The sequence below is a fragment of the Linepithema humile genome, chromosome 5, assembly GCF_040581485.1.
Source record: "Linepithema humile isolate Giens D197 chromosome 5, Lhum_UNIL_v1.0, whole genome shotgun sequence".
Lineage (NCBI taxonomy): Eukaryota > Metazoa > Arthropoda > Insecta > Hymenoptera > Formicidae > Linepithema > Linepithema humile.
In genome coordinates this window covers 9,134,582-9,160,005 of record NC_090132.1, presented here as the reverse complement: position 1 = coordinate 9,160,005, position 25,424 = coordinate 9,134,582, and the positions used below count along the sequence as shown (strand labels likewise).

The 25,424-nt window shown below is 40.6% G+C and overlaps 2 protein-coding genes across 2 annotated transcripts in view; one reads left to right on the top strand and one right to left on the bottom strand.

Annotated features, from left to right (window-relative positions):
- apolpp (apolipophorin) lies at positions 1-24,791 on the top strand. The gene is made up of 26 exons (XM_012370090.2): positions 1-169; positions 5,930-5,956; positions 6,129-6,313; positions 7,156-7,338; positions 7,441-12,009; positions 12,098-12,592; positions 12,870-13,056; positions 13,208-13,424; positions 14,333-14,625; positions 16,407-16,601; positions 16,730-16,956; positions 17,383-17,875; positions 18,059-18,243; positions 18,316-18,536; positions 18,770-19,343; positions 19,462-19,709; positions 19,853-20,096; positions 20,532-20,768; positions 21,636-21,778; positions 22,162-22,328; positions 22,561-22,744; positions 22,859-22,997; positions 23,086-23,274; positions 23,648-23,893; positions 24,086-24,292; positions 24,430-24,791. Exons 1-26 carry the CDS (start codon positions 100-102, stop codon positions 24,457-24,459), a joined length of 10,155 nt encoding a protein of 3,384 aa, XP_012225513.2. The 5' UTR covers positions 1-99; the 3' UTR covers positions 24,460-24,791.
- The window catches only part of LOC105674042 (BTB/POZ domain-containing protein 7), a 50,106-nt gene that overhangs the window by 3,030 nt on the left and 21,652 nt on the right, over positions 1-25,424 (bottom strand). The gene's annotated exons all lie outside the window — the stretch shown is intronic.

Sequence of the window (25,424 nt, the reverse complement as noted above, 5' to 3'; positions counted from 1 at the left end):
CTTTTGTCGTGTTCGCCCGTGGCCGCCGATCGTGTCACCGCTGATTGTGCGAGTAGTAGTGCTAAATAGTTTGCGGTATCCGGGGGGAAAAAGAAAGCCATGGGGCTCGCGAAGACGGCCGTCTTCGCCGGCTGTCTCCTTCTCTTCCTGGCGGTCGACGCCTCAGCGAGTAAGTAAAGCAGAAAATGCTACTACATTGCTATCTCATCCCTTTCTGCAAAGTACTCCGTACTTCGTGCCCTACTCTTTGGAGAGGCTGCACGTGCGACGAGGCTGCCGTGCGCTCTTCTTCAATAACTAGAGAAATATGAAAATTGTAAGGGCAAAGGCTCGATTTATTTTTCTAAACGAGAAATATGATAAAAGTTTAGAAAGTTCTAATTATATCTTGGAAAAACACTAAATAAATATGTAGAGGAAAAATTTTGTGCATGAAACGATATTTCAGGATTTTCGAATTTTATTGATGGAAAAACGCAAAATTTTCAACTTTAATATCGCAATTTTTACATACAAATATAGCAAAAGCAGAAGTAGAAAAATATTCGCATTTTTTCACATGCGGATTCCGAAATATTGCTTTTTCAAGCATAAATTTTTTTTATAAATGTTTTTATTGATTAATGAAGAATTAATTAAAATAAATTGCTATAGCACAGTTAACACAATATCTAAGAATATGTCATTAATTTAGTACAAAATAATATCATTATTCTGTAGAGTTGCTTATTCGAACAATTTTATCTTAAATACGAAGTAAAAAGTAAAATTAATTTCTATAATATCGCGCGCATATTATTTTATAATTAATATTTTAATTATAATTGCAACGAAACATTATGACAGCGTTAAATTAAATCTTATCTTTTCCAAAAATTGAAATTTTTAGGATAGCCATTTATAAAATGGTTTTTTTCTCTCATTAATAACTGATCTTTCAAATTAATAACTGATAAACGAATTTTGGATGAATCTTCGTTGAATTTCTGATAGTCCTAAAAAGTTGATGAAACCTCATCTCTTTGTATCAAAATTGTTTTTCTAATATCCAGACACAAAGATTTGAGCTATGTCTAACGAATCTTTCAAGAAGACCGGATGACTTTGATGAATCTTAATTTTTGTATCAAATTAAAGATTAATGCGCGAGTTGATAGAAAGGGTCAATGTGCTGAGCACGGTCAGGTTTGAATATCATAAGGTTATTCGTTGTGTCAAGGATAAAAATTATCGCGAATAAATGTCGAAATTGATGATATTCTTGGTAGGATTTCGGGAAATCGTGAAATTTTATCGTTGGTTTATCGTTATTAGCGCGGTCGATAAAAAATGTCGAAATGTTTTTCCTTAAATTATGTTTGATGCACATTTTAAAAAAAATTTATCTTTTATCACGTAGCCGCGTTAGATTTGTATTAACTTCTTTCAAATATAATAACGAGGTAAAGTATTGTTTTTCCGTACTCTTTTTGCTCCTTTTTCCCGCCTTTGCTGCGTAATTCATTCATTGATAAGGTTTTATTTATGTTCTTGATTTGTTATTTTCCACTTTATACTACGTTTTGTTTTAAAATTTGATTAATCAAAATCGCAATTCCTCGTACTTTTATGTTAAACGAAGCAAAGCTTGCTATCAGCGGCTGATTGTGTTTAACTTTCTTGTTATTAAAAAAATTTAAGGAAAATTACTTTCTGATTATAGTAAATACAGAAGAGGCCAGATTTCAACTAACTGTTTATTGCATTTTCCTTAGTAAACATTTTAACTTTAACGAACGCAGGGTACGCTACAGCATGTTCATTGATTAACAAATATATTCAGAATTTCGAGCGGATAAGCGTGAATATATATGAGCCGCCAAGTGATTACAAATATTATTCTCCCGGCACGGAGTTGGTGATAAAAGATTATTTATCCTGCAGTTACAATAACCGATTTTATGTTTGTGCTCCCGAACGATATGGGACATTCTTTACAGCGCTGTATTGCTGATAACGCTTTATCATGTGTCTTCATATTTTTTTCCCTTTGATCGATGTGCAAGCTAATTGAGAATAATCAAGTGCATTAGCGCATATTAATGCATATGTAATAAATTAATCAGTAGAATGTATAACGGTCGCTTATTATCTTCTTACAACATGATTTGCATGTAAGATTACATGCCAATGCTTTTCGTCAATAAGGAAAATAATTAGTAAAATTTACAGGGATAGAATTCGACGTGATGTGTGAACGCGGAGTTTTCTTGCACGTTCTAGAAGTAACAAAATAATAGTTAAAGAGTTCGTATATGACGTATCGGTGCTTGGAACGAGGCCCGTATCATTGAAACGATTACAGGTCCCCCGTGTTTGACCGGACATTTGGTAAATTGATCCGACGTCCCTACATCCCAGTAAAATAGATCCGATCTGGCCGTTGCGCCGTAACAAATGTTCTTTCACACATCGCCGCGTTTTAAAGTACGTAAAGGGAATATAAGCAGCCCAGGTTTCTCTCACCGCTGCTCGATCGAGCAAAATGGCATCGAATAGAGTCCAATTGCAATCGCCACTTTTCCGCTGACGATACGTTTTTCCAATTGCTTCAGCCATGGTTGCATCGTATCTCCAGAAACACCAGGAAATAGAAGCCGCGCGCGATAAAGAGAGAGAGAGAGAGAAAGAGAGATGGACGTTTTCATATAAATTTCTCTTTAAACGTAACATCTCGCGCTATATCAAGTCACTCAACGGCTATTGACGGTGCATTAAATTCTGTGATAAATAATTACAATAGCGCGCTTGTGAGAAATGGAAGCGCGATTGTCGGGTTAAAAATACGAGCAGAAAATAGGGGATCATCGAAGAGAAAGATCGACGTTTAAATGCGGCATAAAATAATGCCGAGAAGGATACAGCGCCCCTGAGCATGAAACATGAAAGTGGATACTTTGCCATTCGCCGTGAATTTGCATAATACGTATGCTTAAGTAATACAACGAGAGCATCCCTAATCGTGCCACGCGCATTAGGGGAACGCGAGAAATTATGGTTGCAATTGTTAGATTACAGCAAAATCTCGACGAGAATCTTGGAACGAAATGGTAAATTTTATGTTGTGCATATTTGCATCGCGACATTGCATTATAAATGATGTAACGTTTCAGAAGTGTAATCACGATTTTGGTTAACAAATCATATTCTAGAGATTTATACACATGTTTAACTAATTTCTTTTTAATAGAAATTTAAAAATAAATATTTTTCCTTATTTTTAATATCACATATTTTTTCGCGTAGGAAATCTCGAATTAAACTAAAATCTATCTAAATTTACATGACATGAAATAAAGAAATAAAATTTTTATGAGTTTTGAAAAAGTAAGTTTGCGAAACGTTTAACTTAATTAAAATCTACAAACATCTCGATTGTTGCTATGAAAAATTCGGCTCCAAATTAACGAAAGAGTCCACAAATAATCCCCCTGCGAAAAAAAAAGCAATCAAAAGGAGCAAAAGTTTTAATACAAGTTGAAAAAAATTCTTTTATCGCACGTTCTGTCGAATGGAACGTGAGAGTCTGGTTACGGTCCAGTAATAACGGAGAGAGGAATCGCCGCAGGAATATTTCGACGAGCCTGTAGATTGCCGTCAAAGTGACGGCAATTAGGGGAGGGAAATTGATCGCCGGCATTCGCGGTATCATCGCGGAGAAACAATATACAGCTTCACCGAATAGATTCACCCTTCTTTTTGTCTATTCTCGAGACTCTCACTCTGCCCACCTCCTCTTTGCGTATACGTCGTTCTTTATCCCTTTGTTATCCCTTTGTCCCCATTGAAGGAACGCTTCCCCTTTCTCTTGCTACATCTCATCCATCTCCTTTTCTCTTCATTTATTCGGTCGCGCTGTTATTTCACCCCTTTCTTTTTTTATACCGTTAATGTTTAAATAAAATACAGTCCGTATATTCTTGTTCATTATAAGAACAAGTTGTATTATTCGGTTGTATTATTTCTCTAGGAAAAAACAAACTACTCGTCCGGCTCATAAAGAAGATTGCCTCGCGTTCCTTTTGCAATAACAGTAATAAAAGATTCTTAATAGCGCTTCTTTATATTCACATATATTTTGCGAATGCAAATTATGACGATTAAGTTTAACTACTTCCGCTACAAGATTCTAATCGTTTAAAGGAAAACACTAAATAAATATATATATATATATACAATACATATGATAATTAGTGTTTTCCTCAATTAGAAACGATTAGAGTCGTGTAGAAGTAGTTAAACTTATATATATATATGAGTAACAGAAATTAAAACCAAAACGACTTGTAGATTGCAAAAAGATATGTACAAAAAAAATATATAATTTTTTATGTACAAAAATTATATTTTTTTATGTCCAAAAAAAATATATTTTTACATATCTTTTTGCAAATATATATTTTTTTTGCAGGTCGGCAAGTCGTTTTGATTTTAATTTTTGTTACTTATTTGGTTTTGCAAAGAGAAGATAATTTTCGCCGAATCGTGCGTTTGATTGTACTCAATCTCTTGGTTGAGCAAATAATTATGCAACTCTCGGCGCAAAGTGCAGATTTTGATGTGCTTGTTTTTCATTTTGATTAATCTTGATATAATATTGAATAACATTTAACCAGCTCGCATAATCTGTTCTTAACAAGATTTCTTTACGTTAAATATATTTTTAGCGATTGATGAAATTTTAATAATAAACTTCTACAACATTCATTTGTTTGGTAAATACGAAGAATTCTAAATACAAATTGTAAAACAGATGTACGTGTTCTATGCAGCAAAATTAATATTGATGTTTTCGCAATAGTTGCTGTGTTTGTGAACTATAAACTTCCGCCCAGTAGACATCCGTTATTTCTTTATATTGGTAACTCGGTAAACAGTTTATCTGAAAAACATTGATACAAAAATTATATCTTTAATAGAACGCATCAACTCTTAATAATTTATCTCATTTAATAAAGTTGTACAATCAGCATTTTGTAAAAAATAAGACTTTCCATGCGCGTAAACTTAATGATTATATTTATCTCTTACATGTTTATGAACTATGAATTTTGCCATCGATATTATTTTTCCAATGTAAACGAGATAAAGTGAAATTACGGCTAAAGATAAAAGCCTGTACTAAGCATTGACAAACATCAATGTTAAATACTTTTCAGTATTTTTTTACAACGTAGTTCAAATATTTCGCACAATTTATAAAATATATAAATGTTAGAAAAATATTTAATGGCGAATAAAATTAAATTAAACACAATAAAAATTTAAAACTCGTACAAATTGAAAGTTTGGCCGAGTGAAAGCAGCATGATGCAAATGTCAAATTACAACAAGCTTTTATACAATTGATTGATATGTTCCCTTTTATAACTCCCGTGCGAAAAGTCACTTTGTTCCATTTAAATGTTAAAGGGTGAAACTATTGTGGTACACACCATTAAACCGCTGGTTCGCGGGTACCGACCCGCTCTATCGAACAAAAATGAAAGTTCCATGGTCCAGGGTCAAGAGAGTCACGATTAACAACACGTTATCAGCGCTCGACCCTCCGCAACGAGTTCACTCGCGATGCATAAATATCTTTTTTTTTTCTGAAAATAATCTGCGTCGAGCATAATAGATTATAACCGTCTGTTTTCTCTTTGCTCAAATCCGGTTTATCGATAAAATTTGAAAGTTAAAGCGAGATTAAATTAAGTATGTGAGACAATAATTTTGTCATTTACTGTATCATAAGAAACAAACGTGTGAGTATTCTCTATATACTCGTATTTAATTATTTATTTTTTGTTACTTTAATGATTAATATAATTAATATTAGATATATACTTTTTTTTTTTTTTAAGTTACTGCTAGAAATTAACACATTATTTTTTTTCTCTCGTTACAGGTAAATGTACAGTCGGCTGCCATGGATGTAAGTATATTTAGATCAGCAATTCATAAAGAATCTCTAATTTGCCACAATCTTTTTCAAACTTTGGAAATTTTATTTAAAGTAAAAGTAGATTAGTTTTGCATTCTTAATCAAATCAAGTGGGTCTTTTCTGGATTTAACTTAAATGTTTTTTTCGTGTAATTTTTTTCAGTGCACGGAGGTAAAGCCTATCAGGAAGGACATACATATATATACGATTTGGAAGGAACGTCCGTAACGACGGTTCCCGAAGCTCAGGGTGACGCTACCTTGAAGCTGAAGGGTATCGTTGAATTGACAGCGAAGCCTGATTGCATTCGGCAGATCCGATTGAAGGGCGTGCAAATCAATGGCGCCGTAAGTATCACCCTTATCTCGCGCTTTCCTGCATAAAAAATTCACGCCACAAATGTTGCACAAAATAAATCTGTACAGGAATATTAGCGGATCGTACGAGTACGAGCTGGGATAGAAATATGAGACACGGAGGTGTGATTTCGTGGCTTTTTCAAAAACATTCAGAAACTTTTAATTTAATCCCGTTAGTTATAAACTCCCGGTAGTAAAAACTTTTAATTAAACAAAACTTTTCTCAGCTGAAATTAATGTGTTTTACATCACCAGAATGTAACATAAAATTTCGTTACCTGCACTCAAAAAAATAATCTTGCAATAATAGCTAAAATTTTCTAGGTGTAAAAAATTAACTAAAACAGATAAATGATTAGCAACTGTTGTGATATTGCATATGTAATTACTTAATCAGTTTAGATGACAGAAACAGAATATATATCTGTATTGTTTGTGAACTTTAAAAAGAAAGTTTCTCTAAAGCGCCTATCTATATAAGATCAATCACGTGTTAGATCATGCAATGAATAACATTTAGCAATGGTACCTAAATTTTTCAGAAGCTATTGCTAGAACATTACTGCTATAAATTCTATATGTGACAAACAATGTTTTCACAGATACGAAAAATAGCGATACATTCTTGTTGCGATATCTAGAAATCTAACTACATCAGTGAAATATTTTTTTGAGTATGCAGAACCTAAATATTATAGACTTTTGATACAAATATTTTTTTTCCTCTCTTCTCTCTGTGAAAATTTGATTTCGATTCTGTTGTATAATAAACAAGCGTGCGGTATTTTTATTTCATATAAATATTAAAAAATATGCACGCCATTTTTTAGCCGATATCGCTGCCAGATGTTGAAAAACATGCGCTGCAATTCAACTACCATGACGGTCACATCGATGCGGAGGTCTGTGCCGAAGCCGGCGACTCGCAGGCGTCTCTCAACATTAAGAGAGCTGTCGCCTCGTTGTTCCAGTCAGCCGTCTTCCAAGAATCCGGCTCTACGACTCATCACGAGGTATAAATCGAACTGATTCGTTTTCCATTAAAGTTTATCTCAGTAAGGAACTACGTAATAACAGCGGATGTATAACGTACGCGTCGTTCGTTAAACTTTCAGATCGACGTGCTCGGTGGCTGTCCGACCGACTTCAATTTTCACAAAGACGGCGATTCGTTGGTCGTGCAAAAGGAGAGGAATCTGGCCCGCTGCTCCCACCGCGAAAGCATCCGACACGGTCCCGTATCCGCGATTTACGATCAGAATTCCGACATTCAGTCGGCTCCGTTGCTGTCGTCGCACCAGAGAATCGAGCAGCGCTTCAAGCGCGGTATCTTGAACAAGGCGACCTCGGTCGAAACTTACAAGCTGAAGCCCTGGAGCAATGGCGATCTCGGCGTTAAGACGGTCGTGCAAACCACTTTGACGCTCAACGGCGAGAAAGGCGATAGTCCGAACGCGCCCGTCAGCCTGCCGAAATCATTGATCTTCGAGGCACCGCATCCCGTCATCAAGTCGTCGGCCGACAGCATCGCCGCGGCGCTGAAGGCCGCGAGCGCCGAGGAGCAAGACAGAGTGAAAGACAACGCAGCGGAGAAGTTCGCGGAGCTCATCAAGGTCCTTCGTCTCAGCAACAAGAATGATATCGTCGCGATCTATCAAAAGGCGAAGGCCGGCGCCGGCTTCGACAAGGTTCACGACAAGAAGATCCTCCTGAGCGCTCTATTCCGCGCCGGAAGCAGCGAGGCCGCGGAGGTGGTCGCGGATCTTGTGAAGAGCGGCGAGCTCACCGGCTTGAAGGCTCTCGAGTTCTACGCCAGTCTTGGTCTCATCTCTCACGTTCATTTGCCTTCGGTAACCGCCATCACTTCTCTCCTCGATCAGCCGAACCTGCCACGTCTCGGCTACCTCGGAGTCGGCCAAGTGATCGGCAAGTACTGTCAGCAGCACACCTGCGAGAACGTGCCCGAAGTGAAGCAGGCGATCCAGAAGATACGCGAGAAAGTCGGCAACGGAAAGGCAAAGAGCAGAGAGCAGGAGAATCTCATCGTCGCGGCCTTAAAGGCACTCGGCAACGCTCAGTTCCTCGATGACGGAACTCTGCAAAAATTAGCCGGCATCGCCGAGGACAAGAACGTTCGCAATCGAGTCAGAGTGGCGGCCATCGAATCTCTACCGACTCGCTGCTCCATGAAGTGGAAGAACAACCTTCTGAAAATTTTGGCTGATCGCGAAGAAGACAGCGAGATCAGGATTAAGAGCTACCTGTCCCTCGTCGCCTGCCCGTGCCCGCACGTCGCCAGCAACCTCAAAGAATTGTTGGACAAGGAGACGGTCAATCAAGTGGGATCCTTCATCCAGAGTCACTTGCGCAATCTGCGAGCCTCCGCCGATCCGAACAAAGCGGAAACGAAGAGACAGCTCGGTCTGATCAAGTCGCGAAAGAGGTTCCCGGAGGACTTCCGCAAGTTCTCCTTCAACAACGAACTGTCGTACAACGTGGGCGGTCTCGGAGTCGGTTCCACTACAGAGAGCAACGTCATCTACAGCCAGAACAGCTTCGTGCCACGCTCCGTAAATCTGAATTTGACCGCTGAGGTATTCGGACGATCTTTCAACTTCTTGGAGCTCAACACGCGTGTGGAGAATCTCGATAGATTGATCGAGCACTATTTCGGACCTAAGAGCCAGCTGAAGCAAGACAATCCGGAAGATATAATAGTGAGTGGAATTGAGAAAGTAGGAACTGTCGCGAAGCATATTAAAGAGCGGGTCAACAAACTGCGCGGCAAGCGCGAAGTCAAACAGGGAGAACTCGACAAATTCGCTAAAGGTGTGAAATTGAGGAGCAACGAGGTGGACGACAAGTTCGATTTGGATGTGTCCATCAAGCTGTTCGGCGCCGAACTGGCATACCTCACGTACGACGGCAATCCCACGCAATTGACGCCAGAGCACATCATCGACAAGATATTTGAGAACATCGAGGTGGGATTCGACAAGGCGAAGAAGTTCGATCATAATGTGCGAAATAATCTGCAGTTCCTCGACGCGGAGCTCGTCTATCCGACGAATCTCGGCACGACGCTGACTCTCAGCGTAGTCGGAACTAGCGTGGTTAACGCGAAGGCAAACGGCAAGTTGGACATTCCGGCTATCATGAAAAATCCGGAGAGCGCCGATATTGTGTACAATACCGCGCTCAGTGCTGCCATTCGAGTCGCCGGCACCATCGCCGTCAAAGGATTCGACGTGGAGTCGGGCATGAAGCTTGTCAGCACGCTGCACACCGACACGGCGACCGATGTCTCGGTGAAATTACTGGACGGTAAGGGTATCGATATAGTCATCGGCGCACCAAGCAAGAAGGAAAATATAGTGAGCGTGAGCAGCGAAATTTTATTGAGCTCCGGCGATGCGTACAAGGCTCCGAAATTCAGCAAAGGCAAGCAATACGATGATTGCTTCGAACAATTGCATCCAATTACAGGCCAAACTATTTGCGTCTACGTGGACTTGCCTTACGGCCTCGATTCGATCCAGAAGCGGGCCCTTTACCCTCTGAACGGCCCGGCGAAGATCCGTGTCGATTTGCACAACGAAGACCTATCCGCTGTTCATTTGAAGTTCTACCATGACAAGTCGCCAAAGTCCCGATCGTTCGAGATCTTGTTCGACACGCCTAACAGCAAGACAAACAGACGCATATTGTTCACCGGCGAAGCTGGTGTCGAGCCCGACAAATACGCCAAACTGTCTCTCGATTCCCCGTTCAAGAAAGCCTCCATCGAGGCGCGATTGAAAAACAACGATCAAGAGCGCTCGCTCGCGCTCAAGGCGCTGAACGATAATCAAGACTATTACGCGCGCGTCGGCCTTTTGACCGACGGTGCCAAGTACAAACCCGTTTTGGAGTACAACGTACCGGAGCACATCGAGAAACTGGCGGACGCGAAATACGGAGTGAAAACATCTCAGCGCGGTAAGCAGCAGTATAACGTGGAAGGTAGCGTAGAGGCGGTCGATCAGGATGGCGGCAAGAAATACGTGTTCGATAAAGTAGCGCTGGTCGGCGGCGGCAACAAGCTCATCGGTATTGACGGCTACGTCCTAACGACGAAGGACGCCGGTAGTGTCGATATCAAGGTGAATTACGGCGATGAATCCATCGCCGTGAAGGAACAAGGAAAGAAACTGGGCGACCGTCACTTCACGATCAGTCTGTCGGCGCTGCCGACGAAGAATCCCAACGCGGGCTTCAAAGTCGACTGGGAATTCCGCAAGGATCAATATGAGCTCGAGAACAATCTGGACTTCGTCCATGGCCCGGATCTCGAGTCCGAAGTCAATCGCTTCACCCTCAAGCAACACGTCATCGCCAAGCCGAATCAGAAGGGCGCGAATTTCGTCGTGGGCGGACACAATAAGATCTCGTATCCCGCGCTCAAGCTGAAACTGGATCTCGAAGGCAAGCTCACGCCGAGTTCCGTCGATGAGAAGATAGACATCGTATACGACAAGTTCAAGTTCGGCTCGGATCTGTCCGCCAAGCTGGACGTGGCCAAGCCGGGCAACTACGAGGTCGAATTTGAGGCCAGACTCCTGCAGAACAGCATCAAACTCGAGTCCAAGCGTACGTCGATCGATCCGCACAAGAGCAAGTACAAGAACAAAGTCGAGCTTACTCCGGGAGGCAAGTACGAGGGCGAAGTGCTCGTCACGTGCAATCGCGATAAGAACCTCAACTTCGAGGTTGACGGCGATCTGAATCTGAACGGCAAGAAGGTCAAAGCTTTCGGCAGCTTGAACGCCGAGCGCGTCGGAAATGTCCAGTCCCGCGCGTACGTCACAGTCAACGACGTCAAATATATCGATTTCCTGCTCAAGGCGGTGCGACAAGGCGACAATCCTCACGGCAACCTGAACTTGAATATCAAAAATTATCTAAACGTTGTCGGACAGGCGGCGATCCAGGACGGCAAGGGTAACGCTCAGCTCAACATCGATTTACCGAAGATCAATCGAAAGATCAAGGGTACCGGCGACCTGGTGACCGTCGGCACGCAGCACACCGCCAACTTCGAGCTTCTGCTCGACGCGGAGAAAGACCCGAGCAAACGCATCAAACTGTCCACCGTGAGCGACGTGAAGAAGAACGCCATCGACTCGAAGAACGTGATCGAGGTGCTGGATCAGAAGTTCGAGCTGAACGGCAAAGGCAAGCTGGAGGGCACGATTAAGGAAGGCGAGCTGACCGGCGACGTGGACTTCACTCTGCCGAACGGCCATTACGTAGTTTACAGACTCAAGCGCACCTCCGCCAAGAAGAACGAGAAGTACAATATTCACGTGAACACCGAGTTGGAGCATCGCGAATCCAAAGACGGCCCGTCGCAAAAGATCACGTACGTCGGCGACGGCGAGAACGTCGACTTCAAGGCCTGCACGTTCCATACAAAGAATCAACTGAAAGCCGTCAATTACAACGGCGACAACGTGCAGATCGATCTCGATCTTAAAAACTTGCGCGCAACCGACGGTAACAAGAGATCATTCGAAATCGATCTGAAAGCTGCGGGAACAAAACTATCGGAACCGCTCACTCTGCAATACAAGTCGAAAGAGCGCGATAATGGTGAGGTGTCGGGCGAGATCGCTTCCTCCTTGCGCAAGGACATCCAATTGAAGGTAAGGAAAATAATTTTTTAAATTGAAAAATTCAAAGATACTAATTATCTAATGAATCAAATGCGTAAATCTATGTTGTCGTTTGCAGAGCTCCGTAAACTACGTTCCCGGCAAGCCTTGCACGTGCAGCGGCAACGTCGAACTGATATTGCCGTTCGAAAAGTTGAACAACATCAAATACGATTATAAGACCAGCCTGCTGGGCGGTGAGAAGAATGAAGTGTTCGATCTGCAGGGATCGTCGACGCTCACTTATAACAACGATAAAACGATCAAGCTCGACGGCGGCCTGAAGAGCTCCGGAATTTTCGATGACGAGCATCCTTACGATCATGATCTGAAGCTCACTGTGACGGTGTTGAAGAACCCGCCTATCACTATTCACGATCAGCTTAAGTACGAGCCTGCCGACGGCAAAGTGAAGATTGTTCGCAACACGGCTGTGAGCAGCGGCGAGAAAGAAGTGAAAATCACGGTCGATCCCCTCATATACGATCGCGATCTCACGCACGTTGACCTAAAGGCCAAGGCTAGTACTCCGTACGAGAAATTGCGTAATATCGACCTGGAACTCAAGCACGAGGTAACGTTCGACTAATTATTATTTGCTTTTAATTATTTTTTTATACCTGTGTAATCGCCGTATTCGACCGTATTTCCACCTGAATTTTGCGCAAATATATTGCGCTATTCTTATCCCGCTTCCTCGAAATTCCGCGTCATTTATAACAGTGAACTCCTACGACTCCACGGCTGTTTAAAGGCGAAATAAAGTTTATAACGCCCGACGAAATTGCCGCGTAATAGCACACTATCTCTTTAGTACACGCATTCAATATCGCTTTTATTTGTTCTTAAAGAGAGGAAAGGATGGACGGGTAAGGAAGACCAACGCGGCTATCAGCGCTGACGATGCGAAGTACACAGTTCAGAGCGAGATTCGAACCAGCGATGTCTCTCCGCTCATCCACATAATTATCACTTGTCCGAAAGGAAAGACCGAAATTCTTTCCAAATTTGAGAAACTTGGCGATCGGGAGTACAAAGGTAACTTTAAATTCGCACAGAATTGCGCTGTAAACAGAAATTTTCTTAGTTGTTTTATTTTTTTTAATACATTTGGTTTAACGAAAAAATATAAAATTGCATTTCTCTATTTCTTCGAATAACACACGATCTTTCGTGCCTTTGTTCTCAGGTGAATGGAAGGTCGAGACGCCGTACGGCTTCGCCAATGCCGATGCACACGTCAATCTGGAGAGCGTCGAGAATTTCGTCATCGACATCAATGTGGACAGCGACAAGCTCAAGCACCGTAAGATTCACGCCGAAATCGCTAATAAGCCCACTGCTAAGGCCGGCAAGAGAATAATTATCACCGTCACCAGCGACGGCAAGAATATCGTGACCGGAAGGTATGTAAAGGCGATGAAATATATTGAGTTTATCGCGTGACAATGCCAGACGATGCCCCTATAAGATATCTTTCACAATGGCCAACAATTACGCGGATGAAAAACAATTTACGAGCGCGAAAAGGCAGAATTAAAGTTAAAAGACGGTGATTTTGGAGCTCATTTCCCTCTTGAATTCCACTAACAATCCTACACATTCCGCTCGCTTCTGTTAAAAAAATCGATATTTCCATCGCAATTCTAAACGGTGTTTTCCGAACGGCGATACGAACGCAATTCCTGCGCGTACATAAAAGAAGTAAAAGATCGATCGCCTACGCGGCAACAAAACAAAGAGTAAAGATGTCCTCCTGCAATTAGCGAAAGGGCACGAGGTCATTTTTAAAGGAGATCAAAGATACAGGAGCCTTCTTCATCGCTTCACCTCGCCGTGTAATTTCATCGATTCACCCGCTAAAATTAATTCAAGCGATTTCCAAGAATACATTTCAACTATCAGCTCTTTTTATTTGTCCTATCGAATGTTCCCTCGATCGCGTAACACAGATAAGGACTGGAAAGTTGAACGATTCCGTCGAAAATGTAGAATATTATTGATCGTGCGCTATCGTAAAAAGCGGTGTAAGTACCAGGAATAAAAACCAGTTCAGAAATTTATATATCTTTCGAATAAAAGTAAAAAAGTTCGTTAACACAAAAATTTTAATTAACAGTTTAATTAACACTTTATGCTGAGCATTGCGAAAACGATAATAGTAGCAATAGACATTTTTTTTGTTCTGGAAATACATTTTCGAGAAGAAAAATGCTGTGCCAACACAATATAAAACAGTAATATAACACAATTATACAAAAAGAGCAGTAGAGAAAAAAAGAATGTCTGAAAAAAGATTGCGATTTATTCGTAGCACGAATTACAAGAAACGCGACGAAGCCGGCAAAATCACCGTTGAAGGAACCGGCAACCTCAAAATTGGCGAGAACACGAGGAGCTCCTCCTTCAAGTATACTCGCCAGCAATTGACTCACGAGAAGGACGGCGAAGTCGGCGTGATAATCGTCCTGAACGCCAAGTTCGATCCGGCGGCTATCGTGGGCGAGCTGAAGCTCTCGAATAAGGAGATCCTGGTTTCCAACAGCTACTGCGAGCAAAGCAAGGACTGCGCCCACTTTAAGCTTCAATCGAGCTACGACACCGACAGTAAGTCAAATTTTATGATGAATTGGTCGCAACGAGAGTTGTAATCATTGTAAAAGTAAATAGCTCATATACGTAATTATCTCTAAAATAGCTTTCGAATACAATTTGTTTTTCCACTTTCTGCAACCTCAATGAAAATATCTCGCCCCCTTTTTACTACTTTTTCCACTCGCTTTTACGCAGCTTTACATTTTTCAACATTTATGTTTTTGTTTTTTTTTATTTGTTAAAACTGAAAAAAGATTGAATCGTTTGAAATTGATAAAAAGTTTGTAGTTAGAAAAATAAAGCAAGTTGCTGTATTAGCTTACTCACGTTTAATTTTGATAAAACAAAAATTACAATCTAGATTCAGCCGCGTATAACGTAATAAAAAGCGTTCCACAAATAAAGAACGTGTAGGCATGCTGGAAATACGCTGCTTCAATGATACGCCCCGGTTTGCGTGACGAACCAGTCCTTTATTAAGACACGCTTCGTCACAACGGGCCTGAATTCGTAAAAAATGTAAAAAAGAAAACAGCAGACGGAAAGTGTGTAATAAGCCACCCCCGCTAGTACGGAGACACCGAACGCACCGTTCTTTCTCTCCCAGGAAATCATTTTTATCGCGGCGCACCATATTTTCGCCGATCCGTCCTTTCTAGATAATTAAACCCCCAGGGTGGACTGCGTCCGGCAATGCGTCGCACCGTCATTTCCGTTTTCCGCGTGTGTGTTTCGCATGAATGCGCAATACGTCGCAACCCGACGCCGCGCGTACGTTAGAATTTCGCGTAGGGACGAGAGGCCTCTTTTCCACCCGGGGCTTGTGAGCTTACGAGATCCCGGTCGATAGCAGTCTATTCTCGCGTGATCTGCGCCTAATTCGTGCCTCGCCTCAGTTATTAATAGAGCCCCGGAATTGCATCCCTATACACGGCGACGGTTGCGTGGCGCGGCAGGTGCAAGCCGCCGCATTAACGCGGGTGTACAACGTTTTTTTTTTCCTTCGTCGTTTTTCCTTCTTTTTTTTTTTTTTCTTTTTCACCGGGCGAAATCGACAGACGCCGCGTCGCGAGGATTGCGATGCGAGAAGACAGGCGTGACCGTCGAGCGAGGGTGGTAGTGGGAAAGGTGTATACGTGAACGGCGATACAGGGAAAAAAAAATAAGTTGCGCCGGTTGCGGAATGACGTCACGCCGCAAGGGCGTGTGCCCGCTGACGTATACGCGTCTTAATCCTTTCTAACGTCGCGATGACGTATAGCGCGATAAAAAGTTTACTTCGTCTTTTTTTTTTTGCCCTCCCTCAGGATCAATTTGGCCGTTGGAGTTTATCGAGCCCCGAGAGTTTACGGAAATAAAATTCGCGCGATTAAGGTCAAACGGGACTGCTTGAGACACTCGCGCAAATGGGACAACCTAATGAGTTTCCAATGATAGCAGTAATATTTATAATCTTTTGATGACTTATGATAAAATGGACGTTCGTCTATTTTTTATGATTCTATGATAATTTTACTCTTGTGAGAGGATTGCTTAATTTAGTCGATGGTCTCAATCGTTCAATTTTACCTCGATAATAATTTCATAATTTATTACATTTAATATTCTCTCATTTTTGAGGACAATTTTTTAAGAGCGCAAAGCACAAAATCGAAGAAACATACACGTACGATAAAAGTGTTACAACATAAAAATGGATGAGTTTATTAGAAACATTTTTTTTTTCACATTTTCTCTGATTATTCCATTTCTCGCAGGACCGTTATTTCATACAATTTATATTCGTTTCACAGACAAGAATTATCTGAACCATCAAATAACGGTGGAAGTTGACCTAAAGAAATTCAACGTGCCAGTTGAATTTGGATTAAAGACCAGCACCGAAATTACGGAAGCCAAATTCGATCACTCCGCCAATTTGTACTTGCATTCGTCGAAGGACAAGTCTCAGTATTCCTATCAAATTTATGCTCATCCTAAAGAAAGCGGTAAGAAAGCTTCGTTATTAATACGTTCTGAGAAAATAAAAGCTGTTTTCTCAGAACGTATGCACTTTAATCTTCAAATTGATTGATAAGATGAAAAATTAAAAATTGCTTGTTATTTCTTTTGACAGCTGCGATTTTGACTTTGCCGAACCGCGAACTGGCTGTTATCAGCACATATGATCTGCCGAAAACGAAGCAAACTGGAGCATTTAAGATCGATGTTTCTGTTTACTTGGATAGAAAGAACAAGCCGTCCGATAAAACTGCTCTGGTCGCTTCTGGTGACGTAAACGTAGAAAAAGAGAGTGGATCTGTCAGCGGAGAAATCAAATTCATATATCCATCTCAACCGAAGGTACGTCGCTAAAAATATCCTTATCGCGCAAACTCTAAATCTAGACTGCGACGTGGAAATCACGTGAAGCTCTCTTTGTGCAAAACTCTCTCTTTCTCTCTGTGCAAAAGAGAAGCTTAGCTGAAAAAGCATTTTCAATTTTGCTTCCAATTTGCGCGTGAATAAGTTTGAAATAGAACTAAAAAGAGAGCATCTCGGCGAAAAGCCTTTACTTTACCTTCGATTTTCTCGCAATCTAACGGCAACATCGAGTTTCAGCGAGCCACTCGGCTATAAAAAGAGCAATATAGCACACTCTCCCGTCAATTTACTTTTACATGCTAAGCCCCGCTCTCTTATTGCATTTTCGCAATCTTAAGTCGATTGTTACGCGATTTACGATTTTACTTCTTCGAATCACATCGATCGCGATATTTCTGCCACCAGGATATAGCAGTGAAGGGCAGACTTCATTACGGCGGCGAGCACTTGCTGGACGCGAACGTGGACATCGATGTCTTCGCGAAGAAGACGCAGAAGATCATTGTGCTGGCGAAAGTGAATCGACAGGCTCTCCAGAAGGGTTACAATCTCACCAGCGTGATCGAAGTGAACAGCCGCGGGCAACAGCTTAAAGTCGACCTGAAATCTCACGTGGCGGTCTCGGATCGCGTAGTCGGTTTCGGTAGCGTGCTATCGTACACGGACGTGAATCAGAAACCGAGGAGCGCGGGAATTGTCTTCTCTTTTGATCCCACAGAGGCGTATCTTCTCGTCTCGTCGCCCAGCAAAGAACTTCTTCGAGTCGATACGAAATTACAATTACAGAAGAATCTGCAGAAGCTTGACGCGGAAATTGCAGTCGTCGGCAACAAGCCCATCGTAATTAATGCGGAGTCAAATGATTGGAATAGCTTCAAGTATTTGGAATATCAGCAAGGTGAGTTGTGCATAATTAAGTATTTTGTCGTTTTGCAAAACGACGGTAATTTTTTAAATATACCCCGAGATATACTCGCGAGATTATTATGATATTTGCTCACAGCCGCGTGAAACTGCAAAAAATTATTCGTATTTTAAATAATAAATATTCACGTGGATTAAACATACGGATATTCCTCAGATAATCCCAACACGAAGCTTACCGTTAATGGACGCATTGTGCTCGGACAATTGGCCGAGATACATGCCGATGCTTTCAAGGACGGAACAAAGAAGCACTTGTTCAACGTTTTGATTCACCTTGACGAAGAAAAGTTCCTGAAACCCGACTTCGGCTACAACAAGGACAACATCATCCAGACATCTGTGAGTACATTATTTGTCGTGTGTAAATATTTATAATGTTGCTTTATTAACTTGACTGACGATATGATTTAGGAACGTTATCGAAGCCAAAGTATCGAGCTGCTGAAGGACTTCAAAGATGCCGCTGTGGAAGCAGCCAACGAGTTAGACAGAGAATTGAGGGATCTTGTGCAACATTTGAAGAAGGCTCAGCCGGACATCAAGCCGCTCGCCAACTATTACGAAGAAGAATTAAAAAAATTAAAAGAGGAGCTCCACGCTGATCAAACCATCAAAGACATACAGGCTACTTTGTAAGAACTTAATTGTTATATTATTCAATATTACATTACCATTTCTTCAACACTGTACAATTTTTATAAAAATGCAAACAAAATATTTTTCATGCGAATATAAATTACGTATAAATAAAAATCGATACGCATCTGAATATGTTTGTAGGTTGAAATTTTAATTATTAATAATTATTCATAGGTTTTTTCCCGGATTATCGTAACGTTACGCCTAATTGATCGTATGCTTACAGGAAGAAGCACTTTGGAGGTATCGCCACTGCTGTGTTAGATACTTTGAAAAAAGTAAGCGGGCAATTAAACGAGCTTCAAAAAGAATACGAGCAATTAGTCGCGAAGATCGAAGAAGTGTGGAAGACAGTTTATCCTCAATTGAGAGACTCGTGCGACAAGATAGCCAATGCGCTCATCCAGGTCCTCGATGCTGCCGCCAATATTGCTTTGATTTACTTGAAAGCACTACTCTCCATAATTAACGAACATCAAAAGGAGCTGAAGGAATTAGCGGTAATAGCTTCGGAGATCGCTCAGGATATCGCTAAGATCATATATAAGGGCGCCACTCAGATTAGGAAGGACGTCGAGGAGTTCGCCGTCCTGTTGATCAATCAACTCAAAGCTTTGCCGATTTACGAATACATAAAGGAGCAATATCACGACTTCAAGATTCCAGAAATTCCGGAATCCATACTGGACTCTATCCATGACCTCGCTGAGGTCACGAAAGGCGCGCTGCCGACCGAGGAACTTCGAAAATTCTTCGACGCCATTTACCAATACATCGTAAAACACATCAAACACAAACAAGTAAGTTTTCCGCCAATTTAACGTTCCATTTTTCCGTTTCGGTTGAGATCGCTTTCGGAATCGACCGATTCGAGTAGCAGGATTAGCTAAAGTAACGAAATACGCTCGGCTCTCGCAGGTTAACGATGCTGAGGAGATCAAAACGATCTATGGACTTGCGATCGATGCTGCCACGTCCGTCGTCAAGCTTCTGGAATCCAACAACGTCTTGGATAAATTAGTGGAAAGCTTGCTCGATACTAACGTTCCCATCGAGTTGGAGGCATTTACGAGCTTGCCAACGATCACCACCATAAAAGTGTCTCTCCTAAGTCTGTTACACAATAACGAACTTCCATCACTGGCGGATCTCTATTACACCTACAGGTACTTTAAACTTTCCTTTTCTTTTTCCATCCACTTTGTCTATACATTTTCTTTTCGACCGTAATTTTTCGTCCAAGTCAAAAGTGCACGCTGCGACCTTTGTTTCGCCATAGTAATAACAAAGTTAATCACCCCGCAAACAGACCCACTCTGCTGCCAGGCGACATCGTTCCTCCCTTCAGCAAAGTCGGCATTATCGTCGACGGAGGCCACTTCTTCACCTTCGACGGCAGTCACTTCAGCGTACCGGGCGACTGTACATACGTATTGGCTCAGGACATACAGGATGGCAATTTCTCCGTTGTCGCGAACTTCAACAAAGGAAATCTCCAGAGCGTGACCGTTACGGAACCTAAAGAGAGCATCACGCTAAAGAACAATGGCAACGTAAGTTTATTTCCCTTATCTCTTAACCAATTTCCTGTAGCGCCTGCAAGTTACGCTCGGTGTACGTGTGACGTGAATTGAGAACGGGGCAAATGGGGTGGCGAGAGAATGAGCCGAGGAATGGCAGGTGTGGGGAGGGGAATCCGCAGATCGCTCTCGGTATTCCGAGTTCGAATCTTATAATGCAATCCCGTATTGAACTGCAAGTTTGCCGAAGAGGCTCCGAACTTTGCTGACAAGTCAAACTCTATTATCTCTTCTCTAGCGGAGGAACGAGGAAGGAATAAAGCTCGCTCTCGTTCATTTCTCGCGCGGATCTCGTTATTACGAGCGCGGAAATCCAGCTTATTTTTCCATCCGGCGCGCTTGTTTTCGCGATACTCTTGTTGATGTTTCGTGCGCGATTGTATTCGCTTCGCATTTCTCTTTTTCCAGATTCTGGTGAATAACAAGCCGGCCGATTTCCCAGCCAGTACGGAGAATCTGCACGCGTTCGTCACCGCCCCGATTGCACACATCAGGTCCGACTATGGTATACACGTCACATGCAGCTACAAACTACCTTTGGTCTGCACGATCCGCGTGTCCGGCTTTTATCACGGAAAATTGCGCGGTCTTCTCGGTGACGGCAACAACGAATACTACGACGACTACACGCTGCCGTCCGGAAAGGTGAGCAATTTCGTTTTATTAAATAAATAAAGTTTCTCGCTCGTGAAAAAGCGCTCCAATTGCGCTAAATAGAATGTTCGAGAATGCACAATAGCTTTTTGGAAAGAAATTTGGCTCTCCAAAAATTTCGCTAATTATTTTCGCATTATAATCGATTAAAACAAAACAGAAAACGATCTTTTTTGGATATCGCGGATGATTAGCGAATATTCTTCGGCTAGTCTTAATGGAAGAAGATTCAAAATTGATAGCGTAATTTACCTGAGGAAGTAAATGAAAAATGTAACGCGTTATAAATACTTAACATAATCTGCTTCTTCGTGCTCTTGGAAGTTCGTCCTTCATTTTCTCGACGTCGTGCTTTTATTCTATTCTTACCTTACGGTAATATCACAGGACTATTACGGTAATATCGCGGGACAATAAATCATGTTCTTTGTATACTTTGCTTTTATTCAAAAGTTCTCACTTCGATCGATAGAGGAATGTCTACCTGAAATGGCATTCTTTTCCAATGGGATTACGAATTCTCGAAGGGATCGGTATTTTTTCGTCGTGAGAAAAATACCCTACTCGACAGTTCGAAACTAGGGTGACCAATCACAACTCGTGTTTATTAAATAAAAGGCTAAATCAATTCACATGTCAAAAGTGTACAAAAGTTTCTCCTTCATCTGTAAATTCTAAAATAAAATGTTCGACGTTCTATTTTTAGCGAAGTATAGGTATGAGGTTTCACGATGAAAGGATCTTGTGCATTAAGATGATAGAATTTCGCAGAGTTCTCTAAAGCGTAATTTTCGCAACCGAGCTTCTGGTTCTTATCGTCTTCTTTATCATTATTTGTCTTTTTCGTAATTGAAACAGCTTACCGAGAGCGAGACTGAATTTGCTAACGGATATAAACTGAAGTCCGATTGCGCGGCTGTGAACGCGATCGATCAGAAGACGCAGCAGCAACGTAATTCACTCTGCACTGAATATTTCTCTGGCCAGAAGTCCACGTTAAAGTAAGTACATTCGCTATTAAGAAAATGTAATTATATCGAATCATCACATTATACAGGCAGTAAAACGTATTTGAAAAATACATCTTCTCTAAAAAAAACTTCATGACGCAAATGGACTTTAATTTTGCGACTGCGCTCAGCGCACGGATTTCTGACATTTAACACTAATAAGTAATATAAGATTCATAAAAATGCGATAAAGAGTGAGATTATTCTGTTAGCGAATCAAATAGCCCTTGAGATATTTCATTCACGTTTTACACAAAACATCCCGACACATTATGTATTTAAATCGGAATTCTGCAAACAGCAAAATAATGGAATCATTGCAGTTACTTTATCGTCAAATCTCGAAATTGATGTTTCTTTGTAACATTTTACAGAGGCTGCTTCAACTACGTTGATGTGACTCATTACCGAGACACTTGCGACATCGCTGCCAACCAAAATCCTTCTGACGCACAGAAAGCTTCTTGTTTGCTCGCCGTTGCTTATTACTCCGCTTGTTATTATAAAGCTGTTCCCGGAATAAGCATTCCACCTCAATGCAGTAAGTTAAATTGTTATACTGTTACATATTTCACGAAACACGTTAAATATGAAATTGATGCAGCAGCGAATTGAGCAGTTTTCATCAAAATTTAATTTATCTAATTTTCTTCTCGGCATAACATTAAATTACTTTTTACGAATTTATATAAAGTATTGTTTTTAAGGTAAAATTTAAATAATAAATACATACCGATTACTTTGGAGAATCAATTTATGTCGTAATATTTCAGCAAACTGTAAGGTCGGCGGTAACACGGTCGCTATCGGTGATACCTTCAGCGTCAAGACTCCAAAGAATCAAGCCGACATTATTTTGGTAATCGAACAAACCGCGGAAAATGAGAAAGTTTTCAAAGATCTGATTCCCACGTTGATAACTGATCTGAGAGAGGAACTGAAACTGCAGGGCATAACGTAAGTGAACTTAGTTACTTGATATTTTTCTAACTGCAGAGAAAAATATCGCGCTCTTTCCAAACGTGAAAATGTTTAAAAGACATCTGAAAAATCACGCATTTTAATTAATAGGGATGTACACATCGGTTTAATTGGTTACGGCGAACACTTGAATCACCCGCAGCACTACACAAGCAACGGCAATCTGAACATCGAAGGCGACGTGAAAAATATCAAATTCGAGGAAACGGATCCGATTATAACTCTGGAGGTAATTTAATGTTACGCGATATTATCCGTGAATATCGGATTCGATATTAAGAACTTTCCGTTACGCGCAATTACTTGTGTGTTTACAGGAGGCGAAGGAAGGCGACATCCTGAAGATATTGCAGTTCATTGGGCAAAGATTAGATCTGGAATTGGGCACTTTCGAGTTGACCGAGGCTTACGAGGAAGCCATTAATTATTCGTTCAGACCTGGCGCGGTCAAAGCTGTTGTTGGAATTTTAGCTACCCCATGCGAGAAGAGTCCACTCCCTCTATCGGTGAGCTCCCTTTATTCGTGTTTAAATGCACTTGAGTTTATACTCAACCATCTCTTATTGTCTGTTTTAATATCGTTATTCTATTATTATATTCTATTAATATATCCATCCATACAGTAACAATTTTAATTGGTTTCATCGATGTTTCCTAGCTTTAATTGCAATTTAATTCTTTGTTGTTTCCGAATAATAAAAAATTAATTAAACTACAATTGAAGTTAATAAATGTTGCCAGAGGCAACTCAGTGAAAAATGTGTTTTCGAAAATATTTTCTAGCGTAAAACGAATTGTAAGATATTTTAATATTTATTGTGATAAATGAATTCGTTTATTACGATGCGCTGACAAAAAATTCCATTTTCTCTCTTTTAGTTGCAGCAACTAAGGCTTCTAATCGGACAGAAAATATACCGAGATTTAGGTTTGACCTATTACCACGTTTACTACCCCGGTGACATCCAAGTTTCTGGTAAATCGCAAAAGAACATTGTTGGTTACGACAAAGATACCGCGTATGTGTTCGCCGAGAGTAAAAAGAGACCGCTGAACGGAAATGACGAGCTCAGAAACAACTTGGTTCTACCTACCGCTGACGTGTGTGCCGATTTCGCTGTCGCGGTAAGTAAATCAAAATAAGAGAATTATTTCAACAATATTTCAAAACAGAGGTAGTTTTAAATTTTTAAAAAGAAATTGATAAATAAGCATTCTACATATACAATTGCATTTATTCCCATATTATCACTATAAATACGTGATGAACGGGTGATAAATAGTGACAAACGATATTGCAATATAATGTTATTGCAGTCTGGTGGAGCGGCGTTCAGTTCCAATAACTTGGTGGATGCTAAATCGAATCAGAAGAAACAGTTCGCGCAGGTCACCGCTCGAAGAATAGCCGAGGGTCTCACGAGTGTCGAGCTCGAACAGGATTGCAAGTGCGAACAGGCTAAAGGACTTGGCGGACGTGCTCGTTGTAAGATCGTGGATCGCAAAGAGAAGGAACAGCTCGCGGTAAATTTCCATATTTCATACCAATAAATGATACAAAAACTAAATTATTTAAACTGATTAATACTATTTTAAATACATAGATTTACGATGCAACATCGACATTACGAGAAATCTGATTTATTTATATTATATTGCAGAAACAGACGAAAGGAGGGGTGAAGAGTTAAAAAAGCCACAGTACTGCGCATATTAATTATAATTAATTTAGATATAACGTATTTGTTACTTTGTTATAATGCCGTAAAATTCTTTGATAGTGATAGATGATAAGTGATATAATTGCAGCATCCGTAATGTGCCGATTTTTCGCAGTAAAAATAAAAGATGTCGGATGCAAGACTCAAATTATGCCTTATGACAATTTCCTAAATTTTTTTTAGAATTAACATAAACGCATATATACAAATTAATGCAATTACAATAAATTGGTGTACTATTTACCGATGTATGACTAGCGTTGTTTTGCAGAGAAATAAACATTCAGCGTAATTAAAATCTATCACTGAATCTTTCCTCTTTATCGTATTCAATTTATATTGAGAAAAGGAATTGTAGCACACAATTATTGCATGCATTGTTTCATATTGCTCGTGCGCATTCCAAAGGCTTCCAGTTATCTCGAAATAATCAGATACATATTTTTATATCTTTATCTGTACACGGCCTCGACATTTTAAAAATAAATATGCAAGATAATACGACAAACATTTTAAAAATCGAATACAGCGCGAGATAAGAATTTAATGTCTAAATCCTCAACGTTGAAAAGTTGCAAAGTTGTGATTTTATATCCACGAATTTCTTAAACGCAGATTTATTTCACCTGATGTTGTTTCTGCTCTCACAATACTGTGAAAATTATAAAAACATTTGGTAAACGTAATATGAATTTTATAGTGTCATCTCGTTATTTCTCGTATCTTGTTATAAATATATTCTGGATCTTAAAATTAGCTTTCAGCTTTCCAAATCAATGTCTCGAAATAAAGCCAAATGGCCCAAAAAAGTTAAACATTTATATTACACTTGAATGCTTAAGAGGATTATAACGATATGTAAATACAATTCAGTCATTACAGACCTCTTACCTCATCATGAGAGCGAAATTGCTGTCGAATGTGCTCGAAATGTA

Bases quoted from the DNA above. Each gene is read 5' to 3' on its own strand.
- apolpp (XM_012370090.2), top strand. From the start codon at position 100: ATGGGGCTCGCGAAGACGGCCGTCTTCGCCGGCTGTCTCCTTCTCTTC. The intron at 7,339-7,440 runs GTATAAATCGAA...TTAAACTTTCAG, and splicing joins GCTCTACGACTCATCACGAG to ATCGACGTGCTCGGTGGCTG. The intron at 12,010-12,097 runs GTAAGGAAAATA...TGTCGTTTGCAG, and splicing joins GCAAGGACATCCAATTGAAG to AGCTCCGTAAACTACGTTCC.